Source organism: Amblyomma mixtum, chromosome 8 (genome assembly GCF_055824585.1).
Source record: "Amblyomma mixtum isolate Tamu chromosome 8, ASM5582458v1, whole genome shotgun sequence".
NCBI lineage: Eukaryota > Metazoa > Arthropoda > Arachnida > Ixodida > Ixodidae > Amblyomma > Amblyomma mixtum.
Window position 1 is genome coordinate 90,800,835 of NC_143019.1, and position 27,679 is coordinate 90,828,513.

A 27,679-nucleotide genomic window follows, 5' to 3' on the forward strand; every position below is an offset into this window, starting at 1 on the left:
TTATCTGGGCCTAAAAATCATCGCCGTTATATGCAATAAAAAGTGATGTACCGCTACATTCGTGATTTTTTTTTTAATAATCAAGAAGGTTTTATTGTTTGACACAAACAAAATGTGCGCACAGATATTTGACCGATAGCCAATGAGGCTAGTCAGCGGTCCAATGCAAAATAACATGTAGGTCAGCAGTCACAAACACACCGAACAAAAACTAATTGTGTAGCCTTGCTTCGGCTCCAAGAAAATGTCTCTTGCATGTCATTCTGAAATTTCTAGCTTGCTTTATTTCAATTGGCAACGAGTTCCAAATTTTCGCTAAAGCAAATTCTATTCGTCTTTCTCTGTACGCATTATGGCCAATAGGAAGATTAAAATTGCCATTACTGGCTTGTCAAGAGTTGCGGACGGGAATACTGAATGTACTAAGAGGTAAGGGGTAGCTGCTATTTTGAATATTATTAACCATAACAACTATTTTGTATTCGCGTAAGATTGTGAAGGACATAGTTTGCATTGCGTCAAAAATGTTATTGTTAGAACTATACGAATTAGGTAATCCCATGGTTTTCAAGGCACGTTTCTGTAGTCTCAGCAAATGGTGACAAATACGTTTTGCATGTGATTCCCCATGATTCGCTGCAATACGTGAGATGACTTTGACATAATGGAAGAATAGGGATTTAAGAATAGCACGTGGAAAGTGCCGCCGTGCCCTTGCCAACGTAAAACAACCGTATGCAACCTTTTTATACACACTGTGCACCTGTTCCTTCCAAGACAACTGGCAGTCGAACTTAACCCCTAAATATTTAAAGGGAGACACACTGTCAATAATATCCCTGTCCGAACCAGTGACCTGTACACTAGACATAAGAGTAAAAGGAATGGAGAAAAACACAGAAAGGCTAAATCAAAACCGAAACCATTTCAACGTCTTCCGGAAGGAACGGGGAATACCTCGATCATGCTAATTGCTTTTTCGAGCAAATCTTCTTAGGAGGGGAGTACAGAGTAATGGCGTGCTCCACGAGAAGCCCACCGCGCGTGACCTGCTCTGGTAGATATTTTCTTTTGAAGTTTTCTCTTTCTGGTACTCATTTAAATAAATGCGTGCTAGTTAACTAAACAGCATTTGAAACAATGTGGTCAAAAGTGTGTCCTAGTTAAGTGTAGTTTTTGCGCAATGCGATGATGTTTTTATGTCCAGTGCAGTGGTAACTAGGATTCAATTGGCGCGTATTGTTCAAATATCCGTGCAAGCGGGTTATGATAGAGTTTCAATATTTTTTTGGCGCCAAATATACATAACTTTCAATGTCGTTGAAGAAACACCGCGATGTGGATTTTGAGTGCAAGTAACACGATTTTGAGCACCAGTTTACTGTTTTATTATCAAAAAAGACACTCAGTAAAGAGGACTTTTGGTCTGATAAAGGTGGTGTTGCAAGCTTTTTAAAGTGTGAGGGCGCTTGCCTTAATCTATGTTTCATGATTCCGAGTGAGCGATTAGCAGTTGTAAGAGTAACGTTGATACGATGATGCCATGTTAGGCCCATTTGAAAATTTACTCCTCGGTATTTGTATGTGGTAATGAGCTCTACAATATTGTCATCTATAAGGTAAGAGGTTAGAATGCGGGAAGAGGAACGTGTAAATGACATGCTCTTAGCTTTTGTACGATTTAGGGAGATTTGCCAATAAAAACACCACATATTAATCGCGTTTACGTCTGATTGCAACCCTTGTTGGTCAGTTTAATTAGTATTTTTACAGCAAATAACACACTCATCGGCAAATAGCCTTACTAGGGTCTAGATGCTGTTAGGAAAATTATTGATATATACTAGAAAAGTAGGAGGTGGGCGGTGAGAGGAGAATAAGTTTTTAAAAACCCAAGGATTTGGGCTGGCTTGGCCTGAAGGGTGATGTGGGCACTGGTGTTGGGGGAAAGTTGTGCAGCGGAGGTGACTGCGGCGAGTACGTCGTAGAGAGGTAGCTTGGGGGTGAGGGTCCCAGGGGGAAGGTGGATGGCAACTGTGATGAGCTCGGCGCGGGGTCGGGTTGCGGAGGCAAGCTTACGGTTGGCACCGATGGGCTCCAGCCGATTTCCGGGGATGGAGTGTCGTCTACCGGGGAAATCGTAAGGTCCATGTCTGAGTCCTCAGCTGGAGTCTCAATCTGCGACGCGGGTGCCGGGCTGCAGGTCTTGGTGTCAGTGGGACATCTGGCTGGAGTAGGTGCAGCGGCTCCAGCGGCGGCGACGAACGCAGCCGGCTGCGACGCGTCTATGGCCCTGAAGCTCTTGGCGTCCCTTAGAGCGTGGAGTTGGCTAGCAGCGGACGCTGCGCCGACGACGAACGCTGCCGGCTGCGCCGCGGCCGTCGATCCCGTGCCCCCAGCATCGCTCAAGGCGTTCAATGCGGCAGGAATAGGCTCGGAGGCGTGGGTGGCGTTGAACGCAACCGTGTGAGAGACAGCTGTCGGCGTGGTTGGAGGAGGCCCCGCGGTGGCGGCATTGGTGGGTCTGGGCTGCAGGGCCTTGGTCAAACGCTGCATTGCGGCGGTGCAGGGGCGGTGCGTCAGGCTTAGCGAGGAGCCGCGCCACTTCACAGTTTTGGAGACGCTTGGAGGGCCAGTTCGGCAGCGGGCCGTGATGCCGATGGTTTCCACGTGCTTCGGAAGCCTTCCTGAAGCGATGGAGTGTAAATCCAGGGGCGGGCGAGGCCCTGGACCAGGCCAGGGCAGGCTAAAGCAGAGCACGGTAGGCAGCCAGCTAACCAGGGCGGCGCCACCTAGCGGAATCTTTCTTTATCGCTATCGATCGGACCCTTCCTGTCCCAACTGCCCTTGTATCTATGCGGACCTGGCCCATTGCCTCTTCTATTGCCCGGCTGCTTAGCAGTCGGGTTCCTACCCCACCTTCTTTATCCATCACCACCTGGCTCGACTGGCTTGGCGCTTAAGGGGAGGAAGAACAGCGACTTCCGTTCACCCAGGCGGTCGAAATGCTCGGCCTGTAAATTATGGCCGAATAAAGGTCTTGCACTATTACTACTACTAGAAAAAGTAATGGACCAAGCACGCTCCCTTTTGGGACGCCGCACATGGTTGCAATAACATAGGAATTGCAGTCGCTTATATTTGTGAACTGTGTTCGGAATGACAAAAGACCTTTATCCATAAAATAACTTGTGTGTTAATGTTAAGATGTTTTAGTTTCGTTAGTAGCCTGCGGTGAGGAGCGCGGTCAAAAGCTTTAGAAAAATCCAAGAATATGGCATCCGCCTTGTTGCCGACGTCAATATAAGATAGCAAGTCATTAGCACATCTGCTAACTGCCCATCGCATGAATATCCCTAGCGAAAGCCGTGCTATTATTTTAAGATAAGATTATGTTATGCTCTTCCGCGTATGCTATGATTTGCGAATGTAAGATGTGCTTCAGTAGTTTACTGGCGGTACTAGTTAGAGAAATGAGTTGGTAGTTAAGAGATGTGCGACCGCCAGCTTTAAAAATTGATATGACCTTGGCTGTGCGCTACTCATTAGGAATCCGGTCGAATGACAATGACTGTGAAAAAAGTGCGCATAAAATACCCGAAGTGCTTTGTGCTGTGCTTTTTAACAAATTGTGTTTGAAGCAAACCTGGTCAGATGCAGACGAAATTTGCGATTATTAAGTGGTAGCATGATACCGGACTCGCGGATAGTAATCTTCTGCATAATCATATCTGAAAGTCTACCTGTATTTGGGCATGAAGAGACGTTCTCGCCGGTGACTAGAGACGAAGAAGCACTGTTTAATATCTGTGCGCACTGTGACCTGAGAAAAGTGGGGCCTGTGTGATAAGTAAGCGTAATTTCAGGATGGCTGCTGGCGTTTATCACTTGCCAATATTTCCGAGGGTTGTTAGCATAGATTATAGGTCATGGTTAAAAAAGTGTGCACGAGAGGAGTTAGGTAAATCCTGGTATTCTTTGTCGCACTAGTTGTATTTAAGCCACGATGATGTGTGATCGCGCGTGACGGCTTCGCTGCATAATCGTTCTTTTTGTCGTTTAAGCGTGTAAATTGCTTGTTAAACCATGGTGCAGAACTGCTACTCCTAATTGTTTTCTAATGGTTGGTTATCAAAAAGGACGAAGAACACATCTTTGAACGCAATCCAGTTTTGTTGAGTGTACGGGAGGAGAAGCTACTAAGAAACACGTCAGCAAAGAGAGATAGTTCAGCAATTATTCCATTAAAGGTGGCTTGGCTATAGGAGTTAATTTACTTATTGGTCACCTTCCTACTTCTTTCTGAACAAACAGTGTTTCTAGTGATGATGTCATCATCGGAGAGCCCATCAAGATAGTTGATGTCGGTGAAAATGTCAAGAATATTACTAAGGATTAAATCAATTATGCTGGAGCATGCGGCAGTGCGCCGTGTGGGTTTCATGGTGAGTTGAGATAATGAAAAATCTAAACATGACTCAAGAAATGCGTTAGATTATCTTTTACTGACCGCGACAGGTAGTGTTGATAAATTAATATGGAGGTAATAAAAGTCACCAGATATTCATAAAGCACAATTCGGTAACCGGTTGCACACTTCACAACGAATGCGATAAAATTATTCAGCGAAAACACTGCCTAAATCTGGAGGCCGATAAAAAACACTAATAAGCATGTCTGCAGTACAGCATTTCAGCAATGCCAACACACATTCAAAAAACGTACTAACTATAATGGGTACACAAGATAAGATATTTTTTTTTATTGCAAACCGAACACTGCCGCCTCTCTGATGCTATCTATCGCAGAGAAATATATTGAACGCTGTCTCAGTAAAGAAAAAGTTTTCGTCAGAAACGTTATCCATAAGTCACATTTCCGTGAGAGCGATTAATGATGCAGAACAGAAGTAGATGAGCGAGTAAATAGGGAGGGCTTTCGAGAGGATACTGCTGATATTTGTGCAAAGGAAACATAACGCGTTATCACGACTACGCTTCTGAAGTGGCTGCAAGGAAGGGTTACTTGAATGTGGTAAGGCACGTAGGTGATTGAATCAGTCGTCGGGACTTCCCGGGGTCCGAGCTTCTACTTGTGTCGCATCCTTTCCTGAGGTTTCCAGAAGAACTGCGCAGTTGGCGTCCATGTCCCAGACGCAGCATTATCGTTTATAAACAGCTTGTTGAAGACAAGGCGGGCACGGCCACTCTCCTTCTGTATTGATTTGGAGAACTGTTGAAGTTTTCGACGCTCATCGCGCACAACAACCGAGTAGTCACGTGCTATCCTGAAGTGGGCTTCGTTAAGCTTGTTGCCGTTGCTTAGCAAAGTGTCGATTTCTTTTACATTGTAGAATTTCGCTATTATTGGTCGATTTTTATCAGTTGAATAGCGGCCGAGACGGTCGGCCTTTGCAATAGACTGAACTGACACACCTAGTTTATTTTGGCACAATTCACGAACAAGAACCTCGGTGTCTTCCCACGTTTCTTAACAGTCGGTATTTTTAGTACCGAAGAACAATGCATTCAACCTTCCTGAACGTTTTTCCAGGTCATCAATTTTCTCTTGGAGTTTGCGAACATCGCTGTTGCTGGTTTCTCGGGGCTGCTCACAAGGCACAGGCACGAGCTTGGTTTCCAGTTCTTCGACACGTTTAGATAACGTATCTAAGTCACTTTTAAGGGTGGTATGCAGTTCTAAAAAGTTAAAGCTGACAGAGTTCCAGATTGCCAAACAAAATGTGCTGCCGAGTTTGAAAGGGGCGGTGAAGGTTTCGGTCGGCTCGAAGATAGGAAGCATTGATCCATTCCAGGCACGGCTGTCATCGCTGCTGCGTCAGCACACCACCCGCCCGGTGTCAGAGGAAGCCCAGTCGATGAAGCTGGCATCAGAAAACCAAGCGCAGTCACAAGCACGTGTACAAATTCGAATGGTGAGAACAACATCCCAACTGCAGTGGCGTGACCCCCGTGTTTGCGTGGTCTCCGGTTGCGTGGCCCCCAATGTTGGTATTGATGATGGGGCGTCGTTTGTGCCTTCCTTCGGATTAATCGAGCCACTTCATTGCTTTCAGAAGAGATTTGCCCTTTTACCACAGCAGTGGTTAGAGGATTTTAAGCTTGCGAACCTTGCTTGTGTGAAGTAGGCTATATATTCCATTTATGCTCTTTTTTTGGGAATTTAGACCTTCGATGGTGTGATAAAACCTCATACGGTTGATTGCTGTCGATGAATGATTTTAAATAGTCAGGATTAATAGTTCTGTGATGAGCGCTGCTTGTCAGTATCTTTTCTACGTCCGGAAAACATTGTACAGAAATGCATCTGAACAGTTCGATAAATGTTACATACGCCAAGTGAGTACTTCTATTGGTAAATGATTTTTGTGATTGAGGTGATGTTTTTAAACTTATGCAAACCGCAGTTGCCACAGATGATGGCAAAATAGTAGCCCATAGATTCAGCACCTAAACATACGCATTCATATTGGTATGTTCTGTTGTCACGTACCCGACGTAGGTGGAGTGTCGGCGTAAACAATGAAAATATTCTTGTGATGATTCTTCTGATAACAACCTGTAGGCGGTGATGAGTTAGCTGGCGTTTGAGCCGTAGACAAGAGACTTGGGTCATCTATTGTCTAAGAGCAACATAGGGAGCCATATACCACGGAAATTCTAATCCATGAGAGCGTTATCACGCGTGCTCTTGAAGGCATTTCACGAGCATCCAGTGAAGAGTTCTTATGTTCCGTTTTCGGCAATAGGATTCTGCTTAGAGCTCGACGAAAATTTAGACACAGAACCAGGTCACTCTTGAGTTCACAAAAAAAAATTATACATGTTCGCTATACGCCGTCTCAGTCGCTCTGCACACATTGTTTGAAGAGAGAACTCCTCCACAGTTTGATTTATTATTACAGGAAGGCTAGCCAGCATTGAAGCAGGCTAACGATGTGTGGAAGCAGACCACGGAATCTCTCTGGTGAAAAATTAAGCGCAAATACAGTTTCCATTTGTAGATCACTTGGAGCTTGCAAGGGGTACAAAGAGGAGCTCTAGCTATACGGATAAGGAAGCGAGAGCGTCACTGTTTGCATAAAAAAAAATTGTTTAGCGCATACACTTCATATGCTAAGTGAAAGCAGCGAATGAGAGGGATTTAAATGTCTTAATGCGAACATACATGACTCCAACTAGCACCATTTAAGAACGGGTACCTTCTCATGCATGTGACCAGATAATGAATATTTTTTTAATACTACTTATCTTCGTATTAGGAACCAGCAGTACAGGTAAATAAAGTTCCTTGTTATTGTTGGACATGTAACAAGCATTACTGCCGCTTCGTTACCACTTCGTAATTTGTTTGTCATTGCTTGCATGTAACATACAGGTTTGTGAAGCTTATCATTAGGTGCAGGAATACAGCATACTGGGCGAGTTGTTTATGCATCTTGAAAGACCGCGACCGCGCGACTAAAACGAACGACTAGGGAAAAGAAAGACACGCACAAGTGTTGTAGCAGTAGCTTTGGCACAGATGTGCGGCGATGAGTTATAAGGTAGGCGCACCATTGCCTTGCAGATACTAATAGGTTGAACACAATGCATTTCAAGAGGTCGATGCACAGCTTCCCTCCAATGCCCTGTTTTGAAATTAAATTCCTGTCTATCTTTGGAGTGCACCAGTAAGTCACGTCAATCATTTGAGCTAATAAAGCAAAAAAATAAAAAAAAACTAAAGAAGACAAACGGACAAACGTAGAGGACGCCTGCATTTTCCGCCGTAATGTCATTTGATCTGCTGCTACCTCGAACACGAAAAGTAAAATTCCTCATTTTCCGACAAACTGGATGTTCTTGAGCGGCCGTATTCGGAACAATGAAAGGCATGCCGCTGCGGGTTATTTCATCTAATACGCAACTGGTTTGCTAAAGAAAGCGAATCTAAGTGATAAGAATGAATCTAGGACATGAGACTTGCACGCATTTAGTTCTGAGCGTTGTTCTCAGTACCGAAAAACTGAAACGCTTGTGAACTACGTACTTTTAATGGGCCAATAAACTTCTCTTCAGATTCTGCTCTGGGATAACAGCCTCAGGTTTTTTTTTATATTTTTGCCATTCACTTTCTTTCAATGGAATTTAATTGCGTTATATACCCCCATACCGGCATATGAAATTTACAGCGTGCGCTATGTTGCACGTGATAGGAAGCCATAGCGATCAATGTGGTCCGCTTACTACAAGAACAGAGCCAGAAGCAAAAAATTATCTTTAATTTTCGCACAGGTGTTCGTTACAGAGGAAGGTGCAGTTGTGTACAAACACGTACGCGTCTTTTGAGAACAAGCCTAGCTGAATGCATTAAAAGAATACAGTAATTGGGATTAACTGTTACCTACTGAATCTTACTAGCATTCAGCCTCCTCTCCAGTTATTTCTTTCTTTACTGTTTTATACGTCTTAAAACCTTTTATACTTCTACGATAAATATTTAATGGTTTAATTGGGAACTTCCACTTAGTGTTTTTGTGGCTTTGTGTGCCCGGGTAGCCGTAATGCACATTATTGCCTTCCTTTTCATTTCGCATGCTTAGTGTATAGTGGAGCCTTGTTTGCGGTGAAAAAGCCTCCCACTTCCGAGGGATTCGCGAACGCTGGTATTGCTCGGCGAGTAAAACACCGCGAGCAGTAGACAACACCGTTCATTAGGAGTTAGCAAACCAGCATTACAATATACAAAAAAAGAGATGCACTTGCATCGCCGTTCATAAAAGATACAGCACTCACATTAGAGTCACACCACACCCGCGCCCAAGCCCCTCAAGCACAACAGTCCAGTAGCCATGGTACACGAGACACACCTGACGACGAAGGTACAGCCTTTGTCAAAAGTTTAGAGCCCAGGGGTTTGCTTCTAAGCACTATTGTGGCGCTCGTGTAGCACTCGTGGAAGTCCTACGCATCGGAGGGAGCAGGACCAAAAATCTTCTTACCTTCAGGAGATTCAGAACGCCGAGCGCGCATTACGAGCAAAGCAGTGTGGCTCAGAAGCAAACCCCCTGGGCTCTAAACTTCTGACAAAGGCTGTACATCCCCACACGCGCTGTACCGATGAAACAGTACTCGGCTGCTTTTCTCAGAAAAAAACACCATTCTAGTACGCGCCGACAAAATAACAATACGCTATCCGCTCAAACAATTACTTGACGATGATCAAAGTCAACGTTAGACAGATAACGGGGCTGCTGGTGTCCCAGCCTCTCACGCTGGACACCAATGGAGTCCGTTCTTACCGTATCAGTAGAATGCAGTGCCGGGTCCGTTAAGAAGGCTCTCCCGCAGAACACGAACCATGAGCATCTCGCCGGCGGCTAGTCTGCACCGCCGGAACCACCATGTGCGCGGACAACGCTCCCTCTCTTGAACTCCCCCTGTGCCCTGCTTGCCCTGCAGTTAACTAGCCGCCGGCGAGACCACGAGGTGCTCATCGCGCTTCCAGCCGAAAACAAGCCGGACATGCGCAGTGGTGTTGTACCCTGGTGCACCTGCTCACACCAGACGACGCAGGATGACGAGCTTCGTTACGCGCAGCCCTGTGCGCCCAGTCAAAGACGCCGTGACCACACACAACGGGGGTCGGGAAGGCTGCGCTTGCAGCTACGGAATACAGGCCAGCTTCACAGGATTCCAGTTCGGCATGGTGGTTGCCGGAAGTCTTCCACCGCCCCCTGTGGCGACCTGCTTACAAACTACAACACACTGCTGTGGGCGCTCCTTTTACTTGCATAATGGCCGCTCCATAAACGAGCCGTGCATATGCACAAGCTGCGTCTGGGGAATGCCACGTTGAGAACAGCCTACAGGACATGACCTGGTCCTGTCGGCTGCTCATTTCCGGGCCGAGGGAAGCGCAACAGCGCATCGGATCTTTCTTCGCTCTTGGTTCGTGGTGGCGGATGATCGAACTTTGCCTCGACACGCTGTATCCACAGTGGCGGGAGTAGAAACAGTGCCTCGATACCTTCCTTCAACGGTGGCATCCTTCCTTGACGCCCTCTTTCCAATGTGAGGGCGGAGGAACTTCGCTTCGACGAGCACTTTTACCCATTACTGTGGCACGGGGACAGCTTTGGCGTCTCGACCCTTCGTAGTAACGGCCGGTGATGACAAACTGGCCGCTGCGTCGAGCGCGCTCACGGCTTATGTCGGCGGTGGCCTTACTGCACGAGGTCTCTGCCGCAGCACGGACATTTTCTGGTCGCGGGTTCGCAGGGATATGCACGTTTCCTTCGAACAATCTTTCACAACCTTAATCTTATGGTGCGCCTCAAGTACTGCCGTAATTTCATCCGATTTGGGAGCGCGAAGAATGTGCACCTAGCCTGCTGTAGCTGTACCAGAGGTTCTCGGCAGAGTCAAGGCCATGAAAAGCGGGAACAAAATAGCCTGTGCATAGTGGGTATACCGCAACCCATGCCAAAAAAGGAATTCGAGGGATATGTATTCCTCTAGGATGAAATGATTTTTTTCTCAACACCCAGACCATGGTAACAGCGAAAAAGGGACCTCCATGACGCATGTGTGAAGGGCTGCTGCTAAGAATGAGCGCAGTACATTTATCTCTTACGAAGCAAGATAGGAGGTTTCCATGCCTCATTGTTCTGTATTCACTTTAGTTTCAGTTTTAACTTTAGCCATTATGTAAATAATTTGGCTTGTTCTCACTCGGAACGCACTGTTATGAAATGACTCAGAGGCGGTGGCTTTTAGCAGCGCATCTGAGCCTACACTCTGATGTGCGAGGAACAACGAACCCGACGTAGGCGCCCTCATAAAATACATCGGTGTCAAGTTTTCCTACCGCAGAGACTCACGATAAACACTTGAAAAACATTCCCACAAAAATATACTTTAATATCAACCTTGACTAGCAGAACAAAACCCGAGGTTGGAAAACTCATAAAACGCATCGCGGACAACCTTTCCTAGCCCAAACAACCCGAGGTACGAAACCTCATAAAATGCCGCGAAGGCAATCAGTCTGGCAAAATCAACCCGAGGCCGTCACCCTGATAAAATATCTCGATGGTAACAGTTGCTGGCAGCTTTCAACTTTTCCTTACGGATGCTGCTGATGCCCCTGAAACAGAATTTCTGCCTTGGCTATCGTGTGGCCTTCGTGGTGTGGCTGTCAGCTGCCAAGATGAAATTATGTACCCCTGTACCGTACAAACGGCTGTAGCAAAACTCGATTCATTCGCCTGCTTTTCAGATCTTTCGAGAGGAAGAAATCGTCAAGACCGCCCGCCGAAATCACGCACCATGTTGTGTTGTGTGGAGACTGCTAGCGTCGAATAACGGCACCAAGGGGTCCAGCAGGACTTAAATATTAGGCCAACAGCGACAAAGCCGCTGTAATATTTTGAATATAACTAATAAAACTTTCTTCTAAACACAGGTCTGGCAAGTGGACCCTTGCGTACGCCTATTTTTTGTCACCTATTCGTAAGCACAATTGTGCAAACAACAGCGTAAACAAAACACGAAAAATATACTATGCGTAAACAAAATGCGATATAACGTTAGCAATTGCGCACCCGAGTCACAGAACCAAGCAAATATGCACTATCCGGTGACAAGCGGCCTTGGAAGACACACAAAAAGATTTTGGTCGGATATGTTCGCCATGCAGGTCGACGCCGAGCGCTAGACTGAAAGGACATTGTAGCCTACGTCAGCCCCACCACAATTATTATTTGGTACCAAGCAACAAAAATTACGCGAATAAACACCGTTATCAGTAGGCAACCTATGACTTCACAGGGTGAAATGTTGTTACTGAGGATAAGATGAATATTTTATCTTCCATACCATGCGCGGAAGCCCGACGCCTCACTTGATACGTGGGCAAAACTCTCAGAAGAGATTTTAACATGATTCCTTCAGGCTCAACCAGTTCGCCCCAAAGAGCTCTACCGTATTTTAAAATTACTAGATGGACAAGTTCATAATTTTAGCTCGATCCGTCAGTCCTGCTCATAGCTTTCATTAGGCAATAATTTACCATCGCAACAGGAAACATTTGTCGTCCTTTTTGGCGAAAAGAAAAGTGGTGATCTTCAACTGATGCTACAATGCATTCGGCCATTCGACGGCTCGGAGAAATTTGTGAATTCATTCCCAAAAAGCGGTACCACCCAAGCCCCGCTACACACGGATGGAAGAGGCGGGTGCAGGTAGCTGCAGCTGTATTAATGTGCACCAACTGAAAGTAATGCTTGCGTTCTTGAACACATGTTGTTTTTGTCCTCATATATTTGTTCTGTCATCACGGCCATGCTTGTTTGAAAACACGAGAATGCAGCCTACTTATTGCCACAGTCCGGCAACAAATCTCGTCGCTGCGGAGCGCAAATCATTTGTTTATTGAAGAAATACAGGAGGCCCTAAGTGGGCCCTAGCAGGAGGAGCGAAAACAATACAGCATTGTGAATAGGAAATTCGTAATCGGTATTTCAATGAAGCAGCATTTCGAAGACGAAAATTTTCACGCAACAATTTAAGTGCGCTTTGTAAAATAACCATGGAAAAAATTATGTGACATCTAAAATGACTCACCATCTTTTTCATTGTTTAATATTTTGCACTCAGGCATTTCCCATATACCAAACTCTATATCGTTTAAAACACGTTGGACGGTCTGTACAGTGCGATTTTTTTTTTTGCTATCTGAAGAGAACCTGATTGCCGCCTTCAGCGCATTCGCTAATTATATGAAGCCAATTACAAAGAATGCAGCTATGCTCGCAAATTTTTTTCTTTCATCGTGAGAGCTCCAACGCCGTCAGAGCTTCAGAAGTCGTGGTAGGTAGGAAAGTATTTCTTGAGTAATGGCTTTTACAGCGTAGCCTGATGCGCACGTCCCACGATGACACTCATGTGATTTCATTCCGTGATCACATGACCACCCTCTGCACGTACCTCGCGCTGTCGTCATCGTCCGCAGGTATAGTGCTTGCAGGGGGGGGGGGGGGGGGGGGGGGGGCAAGTGGTGCGCGACCACACCTACTATGCGACCTGCCTTTGGATTCCTGCAATCTTTCCTGACATCAGGTGGGCCGCGTGACCGATAGACACACCAAACGCTTTGAAGCCCGTCTCAGACATCCTACGGAGCCAGGAGATGAGAGCCCAAAGGCACGCGGTGGGCCCAACGTACGTAGCATGCCCTTGGGAAGCTCTTTATGAGCGCTGTGCTGATGCCTGCACATTTAATAACCAGAACAGGACGGCGTTTATGGCAGCCGGCGTAACGGGGTACTCTAAGAACTGAGTATCGCCTTTCTTGGAATTGTGTGACTTCCAAACGCCCATCATCCCAAAAAATGTTTTTCACGCTACTTATTGGCTGTGTCGCACCCACAGGCTTTGCATCTTTATTTTTATTTTTCTTTCACGAAATACCCTATTATTTGTGATTACTTGCGCTGTTTTTTTAATTTCCGGTTCCTGCAAAAGTCCTCCCCCCCCCCCCAAAAAAAAAACACTTTTCTGCAAGAAAGCTGAAAATATGAGCATTCGTAATTTTTCTTTAAAATTTTTATTAAGATGGTAATACGAATTTTGACGAACGATGTATTTTGATGAGAGAGAAAAAAATCGCTTTCATATGTTCCAATTTGGACCGTTGGCAAGTAAAGATTAGTCAGGACTTTAGCATGCTGAGACAGGTGGGCAACATCCTGTCTATCTACTCTACCCTCTACTTATATTTATGGGATTCGTCATCTACTCAAAACTAAAGTCATCGTTGTCTATGAAAGAGAGCATCTATTCTCAAGCAAAATTTGGAATTTCGCCGTGTTCCCTTTAGCTGTAAACCATGTTCTTGCTTGTTTTTTTACTAGTTTTCCATTTCATCCTAATATGTGGGCTAATTTAAACATTGCATTTCTCTTGTCTCTACGTCTGACCATTCCAAGCACTTCTGCCTCCTGCACTATACAAGGATACGCAAAAACTGCAAATATGCGTTTTTTTTTGTCGCTCTTCCCACTCTCCTAAATCAGCGTCCGACTCTCAAGTTTGCGAAAAGAAGGTATTCACGAGCCGTAAACTATTTTTGTCTGCGAGCTCCACCAACTGCTACCGCCTGCCATACTTAGAAACATTTCCGCCGTCCCCCAGTACATAATCGAGTGTTGTTTCTTGCCTACCTTAAAGCTACATTCGCGGTAATCAGGAACGCATATGATGTTTTTCCTGCACCCACTGCTGATTGCAGGCTCCTATGAAATCTTTTGCCCATATGATTATTACTGGATTTAGGTGTGCAGGTTTGACAATATTCAACGAGAGCCACTTAATCATTCAGCTACATTACAATAGCTGTCTAGCCGCCGCGTTGCCTCAGTGGTTATGGCACTCGGCTGCTGGCCCAAAAGACGCGGGTTCGATCCCGGCCCCGGCGGTCGAATTTCGGTGGAGGCTAAATTCTAGAGGCCCATGTACTGTGCGGTGCCAGTGCACGTTAAACAACCCCTGGTGGTCGAAATTTCCGGAGCCTTTCACTACGGCATCCCTCATAGCTGAAGTCGCTTTGGGACGATAAACCCCCATAAACAAAACCAAACCAATCACTGCCACCCTTTGCTGAATGTTCGCATATTTCCGCTACTTTTCCACCTGCATTATTATTATTTCACAATTCCCACAACTACCCCGCCCGGCCCGCTAAAGCTTTCTATCGTATGTACGTGCCCACCTTTCAATACTACACTTGCTTCATCGGTCCTCAATTAACTAGGCCTAACTAGGTCCTAAATTATATAGGTCTGAAATTATGGCATCAAATTTATTACCAACTGGTTCCTCGAATAGTAATCTAGCCTCTGTTTATCAAGCAGAACTGTGCAGTCGTCAAAAAATAACGAATTGAATTAACCGCTGCGAGAAACGCGGATAAATAGAAAGGGTTGGACCTGTGCTTTAATGTGCCAGATTGTACTACCATTGTTGTTATCGATCGGCCTTTTCCTACAGAAACAGTGCTATTTTTACCCTCCCTTCCCCCCCCCCCCCCCGCCTCTTGCTGTCACTCTAGTGTCTATTGAAGTGCAGACTTCAACCCTAAACGAGGAGCCACTAAACTCTACCCCTAAAAGCACAACCAATCAGCTGCACACACGTGCCAAAGTACAGCCCTAACCGTATTCCCTGCCCGTCCCCACCCCGTCCCAGCTTCACCCTCAGGAAACCGCGGCCGTGTTTCAATGAAGGAAAACGCGAAACGATGTCAGTGCACGTTAAATATTTCCAGCTAGTCGAAACTATTGCGGAGCCCTCCGCCACGCCACATCTCTTTCTCTTTATTCTTTCACTCCAAGCTTTCTCCCCTCCCTCACGGTGGGGTAGATGCTTGCAAAGAAGTGACACTGTTGCGTCGCTTTTCGTTTTCCTCGAAGCGAATTTGCAGTTTTTAAATTTTAATTCCGCAATCCGACTCTACTCTCCAGAAGCGACGGCAGCGCGGTTGGTGGCGCTTCCGGAGAGTATACACCCAACGAAAATTTGATAATTGGAGCAGATCCGAGCTACTTAGAAGCACCTGCCAGGTAGGGAAGGGGCCCAGAGGTTAACCCACTGGAGGGTGCTTTGAAGGAGGCACCTTGCAGCTGTCGAGGCAAGCGATCGAGGCACTTCCGAGCACCATCCGGGTATAAAAGCAGCCCTTAAGTAAACCCACCAAAGGGTGCTTCGGAGGAGGTATCATGCGGGTCTGGAGGGTGCGACAGCAATCTCCTTCGGGTGCTCTTTCACGGACCTGAGAAATATTATGGACCGTGGTAACATGCAGGCTAACTTCGGGCTCCATATATGGGCTTTCGCCTTGTAACGGACAGCAAAATAAAATTCAAGGACACAGCGGAAATGCCAGCTGTCAACCGAAAAGTACTAAGCACCTCAAAACTAGAAGCTAGAGGGCTCCAAATTCAGCCAGCAACACCTTCAGACACCCTCTATCTACCTTAACTCTATAGAAAATTTTTGTGCTAGAGTGAAGCCAGCGCTTTCAGAAAAAGCACGCGGATGAGTAAAAGTATGAAAGGTAACTGCAACTGCTTCTGGACAATTGCCGATCAGCAGCCTCATCGTCCCGTAGCAATTAGTCGCTGTCGGTCACCGCAATGAAAAAAATAACAGCCCTAATCCGCCAAATGCTACGGAACATGAGATGGCCTGTCAGAAGAAATTGCCAACTCTGGCCTGAAATAGGGAGTAGTTGCAGCCCTCAAAGTACTGTTGATCAGCTACGTGCGCCTCCCTAAGTGACTTCATGGTGCGTATTACTCAGGCCATCTGGAAAACGCTTGAGCTGTCTAAGATCCAAAAAGCTGAATACAGAAATCTAGGAGCCCGAGATGTTGTTCAGTGCGTGTGCTAAGACGCAGCCATCTTCGGTTTTGCATGCCTCTAACTTGGGATTTTGCATGTGATATAAGACGTGCGAGCGATAGCGTTCACACTCCATAATTAAAAATGGAATATCATACATGCCTAGGGAGCGAAGGCCCTCCCATTGGCGGTCTTTCCTTGGAACCGGTGGCTTAAGATTGCGCAGTATGAAAACTTATTGTGATGTTTGTTTTCGGAGCGAAAACTTGTGTACTCTTTTTTTTTTCATTTCAGAATACAGGCATCAATTTTCGTCGCTCTCGTAGAGCCCTTGGAATGCACTCCTTCCAACATTTCCGCCTTTTGATCATTTCTGCGATGGCAGAAGTGGCACTGATCACTCTTCCTTCCGCTTGCGCACAGTACTGCCAACGAAATTCCCAGCACAGCATTGCGATGCAGGTAAGAACGCCGGGTAATAGTGTTGTCTGTGTTGGAACTTAATACAGTATATTCCTAAAAAACTGCATCAACAGTTTCACATATCTTGCAGCGCAGCTTTTCTGCATAAAATCGCGTAATCATATGCATGCACGATGAAGCGAGTGCTGAGCAGAGTTTTTCGTACATGTGTGCGCATAGGGACCAAAGCGCGAATTGGCCTTACGTTTTTAGAACAATTTTTGTGTTGATTTTCAATTACCGAATGCTTTAAAAAAAAGTTTACCTTGTTATGTCGCGATGCATGTATCGCTTCAACGATACGCCAAATCATTGAAACCGAGATGTGTTCTCTGTTACGATGACATTGACTGCAAGCGCAAAGCTGTAAGACGCAGCGGAGAGGACGAATTGGCATCTGTATAGAATTTCGGCACTTTGGTGACAGTCGTTGAGCCATTCATGTTCCCCTCATTTGAAGCATTAAATTATCGTGGGTGGATATGTGGCTTCGCAAGCCTAAACATATCCGAGGTTTATCTAGCCGTATCAGATTAAATTTCTGCTTAACATAAACGCCTTCCTCCTAGGAAGTAGAGACCAACATATATGACTTTTATTCTAAACGTTCGCAATTTTTTAGCATCATTAGGTAGGTATACTGATATCTAAAAATATTTAACAAAGGTATTATTTTATTGAAGAAAACATGAAAAATATTTCATACACAGGTGACTTCAAACTACTGAACGAGATCTCGCGCTTCGCACCCAAAGAACTGACTTAAGTGCGAAGGCAAATATTGCCTACAAGAAATTCCGGAACTACTGCGAATCTGATCCATGGACCATCCTATTATACGCATCAAAACTAATTACCATGATAAGAACTGTGAATACTGAATAATTTGAGGGCATCGGCCAAGTGCAATAGGGTAATGTTTCTGTGATTTTCATTGGTGAAACTACTACGTGATAGACGTGAATACTGCAGTGGTGATCTCCTGATTGAAAATAAACCTTTAAATGTTTTTCGCGTCTGGCTGCGTTTGAAGTCTTATAATAAACTCTAACACATCTCCCACCAAAGGCTTTAAGTTGATACCCAACGTTTTGCAGCTGGCTCGGCTCTTATTCTGGGGGACTAGGAACAGTAGCTAGCTTCTTTAAGTATGCATGGAGAGAAGCCGGAGCTAAAAAAAATGAATGGTTTGGTGCGAAAGGCGCGGGGGAGAGGGGGAGAGGGGTTAAGTCTCTAAGTCACGTTGTCGGACTGTGGGGAGGCGGTCAGTGGCGACTTTTCTTCTTTGAGCACACAGCGAAGTCCCTGTGCAATCTGTGAGTCACTTTGTTCGACTGTGGGGAGGCGGTCAATAGTAACTTTTCGTCTTCGAGCTGCAGAGAGAAGTTCGTGCCGTATTCCACATGGACTTCGCTCTGCAGCTCAAAGAAGAAAAGTCGCCACTGACCGCCTCCCCTCAGTCCGACAAAGTGACTCACAGCCTTAACTCCCCTCCCCCGCGCCTTTCACATCAAAGCTTTAATTCTTTTTGACGTCCTGCTCCCCTCCATGCATACTTAAAGACGCTAACGACTGCCCCCAGTCACCCCTGAAGAAGAGCCGAGCCGACTCCGAAATATTCGGTTGCAAGTTTTTGGCCGGAGATGTGTTAGAGCTTATTATGAACTACTGTGTTTTAGACAAGCAGATGTATGCTTTCCCTCGTTTGAATAAGGAATCGTCAAGCAGGTGCCTCCCTCTTATGTTGTAGAGTTGCAGCAACTTCGCGTCCTTATGCTATTCCAGCCAGGAGTATTGCCACCCGTAGGGATGCTTTAGGAATTGGAATTTTTACGTTTTCCCTTCCAAAGCCCAATGAATATTTTGAGCAGGTTCACTGCTTCTACTATTACCTTCCGCTAGCTGAGAGACATTGCAGCATATACGGTTGGCTTGTATTCATTATTTTGTTCAGCCTCCCCTCCAGCTGGTAGGCTTTAAATTAAAACTGAAGCGCACCGGAATATTGGGCAAGCACTCTGAGAATAGCTATTTCCAGTTAAGAGCATTAAAATATTTAGTTTAATAATGTTGTTACCTTATCAGTAATTTCTAGGGGTTTCTTAACTTTAAAAGCCAGTGAAAACTGTGGTGATGTTGAAAATGAGAAGGGTTAGGCAATGAAACTGCTCAGACGCATCAGGTGTGGAAAACCAGGTGGTTCATTATGAACAATGCGCCAAATTCATCATATACATTACGGCATTCTAACGGGGAAAATATCTGTCTCATTAAAATGCCTTGTGACCTCGAGCGTACCACAAGCTTAGAAGAACGCTACCATTATCTTAATTCATAGGAAAGGAGACGTCAAGGACTTGAAAAACTACAGACCGATCAGCTTACTGTTTGTTGCATACAAGGTATTTAATAAGGTAGTCGCAAATCGAATCAAACAGTCTTCTTAGCCTTCAGCCAGCAAAATGATTAGGCAGGCTTTCGTGAAGGACAATAGACAATACACCATATTCACACTATCATTCAGGTGACACAGAAATACGCAGAATATAACCAATCTCTATCTATAGCATTAATTCATCACGAGGAAGCATTTGATTAAGTTTAGCCTCGGCAGTCATGAAGGTTTGTGGAAACAGGGAAACTAGAATATGTCTATAACAACTCCAATCCTGCCATAGTCCTCCATAAACTCAGCAATAAAATTCCATTAAGGAAGGGTGTCAGGCAGGGAAACACGATCTCGATAATGCTATTCACCGCCAGTTTGCGAGAGGTGTTCCGAGGTCTGGATTGAGTACAGTTGGGGATAAGAGTTAATGAGGAATACCTCAATATTCTGCGATTCGCTAATGGCATTGCCTTGCAGAGTCACCCATGAGATGAATTGCAAAGCATGATCAATGAGTTAGAACGGCAGGCCTTAAAATTAACATGCAGAAGACCAGAGCAATTTTCAGCAGCCTCGTAAGAGAACAGTGGTTCACAACTGGTAGCGAAGGGTTGGAAGTAGTAAAAGAATATGTTTAATTTGGCAGGTAGTGGCTGGTCATTCGGCTCATAGGAGGGAAATAACAATATTAATAACTACAAGAATAACTATGAGAATAACTATAAATATAACTATAAGATTAAGAATGGGGTACTCACCTACGGGGCAGAAACATGGAGGCTAAGGAAAAGGGCTCAGTTTAAGTTCAGGAAACCACAGCGAGATATGGAGAAAGAAATGATTGGTGTGTAGTGTGCCAACTGTGACAGGTTCCGCTACCTCCATGCGCCGACACTACGCTGCACATGACGACGACGAAGTTATGCACCGACACTACGCTGCCCCGACGACGACGAAGTTGCCCCGCTCTCTTGGTGCTGGCTACGCCCGTCTACGCTGCCAGATCCTGCACGGCGGTTCGGTCTCTTGAGGACGCCTAATAAACGCACCCCCACAATTGGTGGAGGTGCTGGGCACATCCCCTACCAACCTGGAACTCTGGAGCCGTACGCTGCCGCCTGTGTCGACCATGCCAGATGAGACTGCCCCAACACCGGCGACCAGTTCAACCACCGTCATTTCTTCTGGCGCCATCCGGCAGCGTGACCCTGCCCTCTTCAATGGCACTGCCGACCAAGATGTTGACGACTGGTTGTCATCGTATGAGCGAGTGAGCAGCTATAACAAGTGGGGTGACACTATCAAGCTGACTGACGTCATCTTTTATCTCACGGACGTGGCGAACCTCTGGTTTCGAAACCATGAGGCGGACCTACCCACTTGGCCCGTATTTAAGAAGAGTTTTGCGGAAGTGTTCGGCCGCCCTGCGGTGCGCAAGCTCCGTGCCGAACAGCGCTTACGGGACCGCGCTGAACACACCGACGAGACCTACACAAGTTACATTGAGGACATCGTTGACCTCTGCAAACGTCCCAACGCCGCCATGACAGAAGCGGACAAGATCCACCACATCCTCAAAGGCATCGCTGACGACGCATTTCAGATGCTCCTCGCGAAAAATCCCACCACCGTCAGTGAAGTTATTAAGCTTTGCCAGAGCTACGACGAGCTCCGCAAGCAGCGTGCTTCTACACGGCGTGCCCGTGTCTGCGACGAGGCCCTCTCCACACTGGCCCTGGGTGGTACTACTCCTGAGGACTCCCCTCTCCTCAATCAAATCAAAGCCTTCGTTCGTGAAGAGGTCGCTCGCCAGCTGTCCCTCATATCACATTTTCAAGACCCCGCCCGCCAAGTTCTGGACTCGACCCCGTCTTTGGCTCCTACCATTCGCCGTGTCGTGCAAGACCAAGTCGCTGATCTGCTACCGTCCAGCCCTGTGCTCCCGCCTGTGACAGCACCCCTGACGTACGCCCAAGCGGTGGCCAGGCCACGACATACGCCGGCACCCGATTCCTACCAGGCCGCCCCTTCTTTCCGTCCTCCGCCACCGTCTGAGCCCCCGTCTCAAGCTCCGTTCTCAAGGGTTCGCCGACATCCTACGAATCCCTGGCGTACTGCGGACAACCGATCCATCTGTTACGCCTGTGGTCTGCCCGGCCATGTCGCGCGGCCTACCCGTACGATGCCGAACTATCCTCGCCGAGAAGGCCCCCTCTGTTTCCCCTGATCGCCAAATTTACACCACTCGCCGATCGCCTTCCCCTCGACGCCGTTCCCCTTCTCCGATGCTGCGACGTTCTAGCTCCGCGCTTGAGGGAAACTAACAGCCGCAGTTCCGGGGTGTAACGTTAAGAGACCGGAAACAGGCAGACTGGGTGAAGAAACAAATGCGAGTAAATGACATCTTGATCGATTCCAAGAGAAGGCCAGCGTAGCAGGGGGTGGCAGAAAGTTAGGTGGGCGGATGATATTAAGATGTTTGCGGTGATACGGTGGCTGCAACTGTTGAAGGAGAGGGTTACCTGGAGAGACATGGGAGAGGGCTTTGGCCTGCAGTAGGTCCAATCAGGCTGATGATCATGATGAGAAATGAGGCGTTGCTAATCTTGAAAAAAAAAAGAAAGCGCTGACCATCCCTGGCCCATTTCGCATGTAAACTCTGTAGGGCGACAGCAAAATATTCCGCGGATACTATAGGCATATGGTACGCTCCGGTTCACTTAAAAACTTGTGAGTGGATTTTCCAATATTAAATAAAATGGTAGGCTTGTATTGAATTAGTTGAATCATACACGTCTTTTTTGTTGTCGGATTGACGTTAGCATACATAGAAGGGGATAAACAGTTTTCGCAATGAACTCTCTTTTTATGGAGGTGTCCAAGTGTCCATTTAGTATTTGTGGTAAAAAATGCCTTTTCTTAATGCATGAGATAAGGCATACATTGTACATTTATAGCATTTGCATGTTAACATTGGAACAGTGAAAACAAGCAGGTGCTTAATTTTAATCTCGCTTTGACTGCGCACTTCCCGAAGTTCCAAAAAGAAGAACGTAAGCTCACAGTGTTCTGGCAGATCTTTTAACCATTAGAACGATCCGTGAACTATGGAATGATTTTTTCTTTCTCACAAGGACGAAAAAAAAGGAGGAAATATTGCCTTGCACAGCCAACTTACTAAAGATAAAAAACAGCATAACATTTTTGGGATGTCTGTATGAAGTTTACGTCAGCTCGGCTTCTGTTGAAATTCTCGCAGGTCCTGTCAGATTTCACCTTGTTCATCGACCTGGTCTCCTCCGACCCCAAGCCGCCTCAATACTGCGATAGGTACCAGAGAACTTCGTTATCCGAGGATGGCACGAAGGCTGAGTACAACATGGTTTATGCGAACGCCGGAGATACCACGCCGTGAGTTGCTGACTGATCGCTCGAGATCAGAAATCTATGGCTTTACTTAGATTTAACATTGTGTCGTGTGCACGTCCCTGTACGCTTCTCAACAAGATCTTCGCGGGCGTGCGACATGTACATATTTAACTGTGTTATTATGTAAATAGATTTATTGCCCAGTGTACCTCTCCCCCTGTCCTTTCTACTATCCCCTCACTTCTTTCATTCCACTTCTACACACTGCCTGCTATCCTTTCTTTCCGCTGCCCCAGCTCAGGTGCTTCCCGCAGCAATTTCAGATACCGCGGCAAGCTAAAATATTTTCGTTCCATTTATGATGTGTTATTGAAACCAGTGCTACTACTCAGATTTAATGGCACAATAGGCGAAAAATTTCAGCTATACGCACAAAAAAATGGTAATGCATGCATGATGTAGGCTCTCAACTGATTTCTTATTGAAGAAATCACAGTAGACATAAATTGTCACGAGTGTAAGTATAAAATACTTTATAGCTCCGAATTTGAAAAGCTAAGATATCACCAGCGTGAAATGAAATATCAGTTCAGAAGAACATGTATTCAATTCTCTGTAATATATGATGATATAAAATTCGAATATTCAATAAGTATGGTAACCAACAGCAGAAAATTGGAGGGGATACCTAACAACGCGTTAGCGTGGCTTAATGCCCATATGTGCACAACTGTCACTCTCTACTCTGCATTCATAGATCTCTGGGAGACCTCATGCAGTTCTGGCTGAGTTGTGCAGCAGTTAGGGGATAGGTTGCCCAGCGATGGTAGGTGCTGCCAACGGTAGTCCTTGATCTTTCTCGGCAACCTCGAGCGACCAATCATTAGTTTCACCACCCGTTTGCACGATGACGAATATTTAAAATCCGGTGGGCAGGTTGTGATGACGTCACAAGGTAACGGGACCTACGTTGCCCACCAAGTTTGCTTCTCTGGAGATTTTTCTTTTATTTTTCGCTCACAGCCAGCGAGACCAACGGAGACGACAACGCGTAATTTCCTGCGACACGGGCTCTTTAACATATCAAAACGCATTCACCGTCAAAAGAAGGCGAAAACACAGAATCTTCGTTTTCCCTTGCTCTGGACTCCGCAAGCCCCGGAACGACTATTGCTAAGTTTTGAAAGTGATCTGCTCCGCCGCGATACGTCAGAAAGCGTCTTGTCATGGTTAACTGATAGGTTCTGTGTCAGCATGGTTTGCTACTGCCGCCCATGAGCGGGAGAGAGCTTTTGTGCGTCAGGCAGCATAAACAGCGCTGCCATGAAGTTAGCACTAAAGAAACGTGCTGCTGAATGCGATTGACTAGCTGATCCAAAAGCGCCAATGGAAGCTCCGATGGAAGCCGAGCGCTTTACCTGCCGCAGTGGCTCAGTGGTTAAGGCGCTCGGCTACCGAGTCCGAGTTCTCGAGTTCGAACCCGGCCGCGGCGGCCGCGTTTTGACGGAGGCGGATCGGAAAAGGCGCCCGTGTGCTGTGCGATGTCAGTCCACGTTAAAGATCTCCGGGTGGTCGAAATTATTCAGGAGACGTCTACTACGGCACCTCTTTCTGTCGTTCTTTTTTTGCTTCCACCTTCCTCCCTTCCCTTAAGGGTCGGTTCAGGGGCCCATCGAGATATCTGAGACAGATACTGCGCCATTTACGTTCCTCAAAAACCAGTTTAAGGCGAGCGCACTATCCTGGGAAGAACGCCAAATGACATCGGACGCTGCATAAGACGTGAAAGTGGCTTGCTAGGCCTGGAACTCTGTTCAGGTTGGAGAACACAAGAGTGCTGTGGCGGGGGGCACATAATGAGCCAATAAATAAACGTCCACTATCAGAATGCAAACTTCATAAAATGTGCGCCTAGAATGTACAGTTCTTTCTAGCTGCACTGCATTTTTGCTAGCATCAGTTAGCGACGACGAGAGAGAGATAGTATATAATTTCTTTGGATAACCATGGCTCACACAGCGAAAAAAATTGCAATGATAGCATTACTCCTGAGAGAGGCAAGCGCGTATGACAGAAAATAACTTCTGTAAATGATATTCTGGTGCACAGCTTAATGAATAAAGCTGCTTTTCCAGCGCACGTATCCACTTCAGATTGATCCACTAGAACAAGGATTCTCATAGAGGGCTCCGCGTAACCAGGCCTTCTGTGGACTGCTTTTTGTTCGTGCATAGAGCATGTAAACAGGCCTGTGTCTCTTGCCCGCTACACTTTTATTCCCCTTTTATTCGCTTTTCTTCCCCGCTTCACATCTTCCTTGAGAGTGGCCGCGCTACACTGATAAGAGGAGAACAATGGAAGCGGCCGTGAGACAACTGGACTGTCGCCGTCTATCTGAAGAAACTCTTCTAGGCACCAGGGCGAAACGTGCTCACTGGTGGTGTGTGATGAATGTCATGCTCAAGTTTTGACGTGAAACAGGCCTGGGTGCCCGCCTATGACCGCCTGTGCATTACCTACTTGCTTCACTCAGTTTACGCGGTTTACTCTGTTTACCGTCTGACACGGCTGAGAGTGCGCATTTGTGTTTACACGGAGCCCCTCTTCCAGTACGTGTTAATGACGTGCGTCGGTGTGTGTGTTGGAGACATGAATTTCACGTGCGCCTACTCACCGCGATGCGAGTGCCAGCCAGTGTGTGTGCCTGGAATCCCCGGGAAACTCATTGTATTATGCCATCATCAACCTTCATTAGAACTTTCTCTTTCTTCCCCTTTCCCCAGTGTGGAGTAGCAGGCCAGCGTCATGTTACCAAGGGCCAACCTCTCTTTATTTTACTCTCATTAAAATTCCTCTCTCTCTCTCTTTATCTTAAAGGCATATTAGTAAACTGCCATTCATGATCTGAGAGAACCTGTCATATGTTCTCCACTTCATTCTTATCCTTCTGGTTATTTTTCTCTCTTGATTCGTATCAGCGGTGACTACCTGCCCTAAGTCGACATACATGGTCTGTTCTGAATTTAGTAGGACTCATCTTTTAAACAAAATTTATACAAGAGAATAGTACAAACGATTACAATTTTTCAAGGTAGCACCCTTCCGCACCTACACGCAGCTGCCAATGAGCTTTACAGTTTTAGTACGCCTCCAGGAACGCCTGGACCCGAATGCTGTTTAGCTCCCTCGTCACGTCCTGTTGAACCACCTCTACCGATCCGTGATGTTTCCCCTTGAGCGTCGATTTTATTCTCGGGAATAGAAAAAAGTCTGGCGGGGCCAAGTCGAGGCTGTGGGGGGGGGGGGGGGGCTGAGGCAGCGTTGCCGCCTTGTGCTGGGCAAAAAACTGGCGCCCTCATTCACATTATGAAGAAGATCCTACCGGTTCGCCTTTTCCTCCTCTGACAACACTCCCGGCACCAACTTTGCGCACGCTTTCCTCATGGATACGTTTTCTGTCACGATCTCAAAAACTTGGGTTTGAGGAATGCTCAAGTCATCAGCAATCATTCTGATACTCATTCTACGATCACTGTTAACTAAATGTTTCACTCGCTACACATTTTCGTTGGTCTCGCTGGTCGAAGGGTGTCTGGAGCGGTCGTCTTCCTCCACTCTTTCCTTACCTTCTCGGAACAGCTTTTGCCACTCAAAAAACACCTGATCTACCCATGGAAGCGTATCCGTAGGCCTCCTTAATCATGTCGTGAGTCTCTTTGCCCGTTTTACCAAGATTTACTCAAAATTTTATCGCGTATCGCTGATCCAGTAAACGCTCGATGATTCTGCGTGACGGGACGTTTCGACAGGGGTTCACAGTACAAGCGACCTCCTCTCATCAACGGCCGAGAGCCGACTGCCGATTTTCCCCAGCATTCCCAATATCACCTTTCAACGATCCTGCACGCGCAGACCACCTTTCGTCCGCCCGTTCGCCCAGGAAAAAACCAGTCCTACTATCAGAACAGACCTGTATTCCTTTACTACTTCCAGCCCCTCGCTACCAATTTGAACTTCTGTCCCCTTTTTAAACTGCTCAACATTACTTTGGTTTTTGCACGTTAATTTTCAGACTCACCGTTCTGCTCTGCCTGTCTAACTCATTCATCAACTTTTGTCTTACAACAGTAGTATTCCTCGTTCCTGTCATGTAGTTAGATGTCTCAGCTTGAGGGTGAGATGAGCATTTATATATAAACTGGTTGCGGAAATTAAGACAAAAATGAAACGCTTAGAGAAGTGAACGAAATACAAAAGAAAAGCACTGACGATTCCTATATAACACCGAGCGATTGCGACCACTTTAATCGGTTGTGGTGCATTTGTTCTTACTAAAAGAGGTGCTTTGTGGCAAAAACATTTCATAAGTTCCCCTCCTCACACGGCCGTTTGCGTGGGTCACACGAAAGGGCTGTGTTTACCGTGCCGCACGAAGAGCCAGTTTCGTCGTTGATAGGTTTGATGTAGACTGCTGATGAGTAGTACGGCTCTTTAGTGTGTCTTGGAGTGACCCGATTTGTAGGCCAATTTGGAAAACATGAATTCGGTTTGTTGTAAAACGGAGAACGCAAAGATGCCCATGTTGCTTGCAGATGAGTTCTATGGAAAGCAGTAAGCGAGACAGGAGAGAGGAATATGGACCTCTGCAACCACAGACTAACAAGTGGATGACGATGACGCATTACTTGTGTAATTAGACAAAAGAACCGTTATATTACACAAAATCATAAGGAGAAGAACAGAATGAAATTGGGCTAACATTTCATAGCATGGGCCTTTTCAAAAAAAGAATTCACTGTCATCAAAACCAAGGAATGAGGGTTAAGCGATGGCTGCCATTTTTGTTATGTGTGGAAGAAAATTTTCATTCGACCTGCGATTGCAATGTAGATCGTATCCCCCAAAAATCTAATGCTGCTTAAGGCTCTTTGGCACTCTGTATTCGGAATATGGGGCAGCTACTATACTAAGCGCCACGCCCAGTGGCACTTAGTATAGTAGCTGGCAGAGAGAAGTGGTCTTGAAATAACTATTCGTCCAAATAACAAACTAT

General features: G+C 46.2%; 1 protein-coding gene across 1 annotated transcript in view; it reads left to right on the forward strand.

Annotated features, from left to right (window-relative positions):
- Positions 1 to 8,854: 8,854 nt before the first annotated feature.
- The window catches only part of LOC149333474 (uncharacterized), a 36,627-nt gene continuing 17,802 nt past the window's right edge, over positions 8,855 to 27,679 (forward strand). The window contains exons 1-4 of the mRNA XM_089557731.1: positions 8,855 to 8,884; positions 9,465 to 9,606; positions 11,470 to 11,474; positions 22,517 to 22,668. Of these exons, the coding sequence (XP_089413857.1) occupies positions 8,855 to 8,884; positions 9,465 to 9,606; positions 11,470 to 11,474; positions 22,517 to 22,668 (329 nt within the window). The remainder of the gene's footprint in view (positions 8,885 to 9,464; positions 9,607 to 11,469; positions 11,475 to 22,516; positions 22,669 to 27,679) is intronic.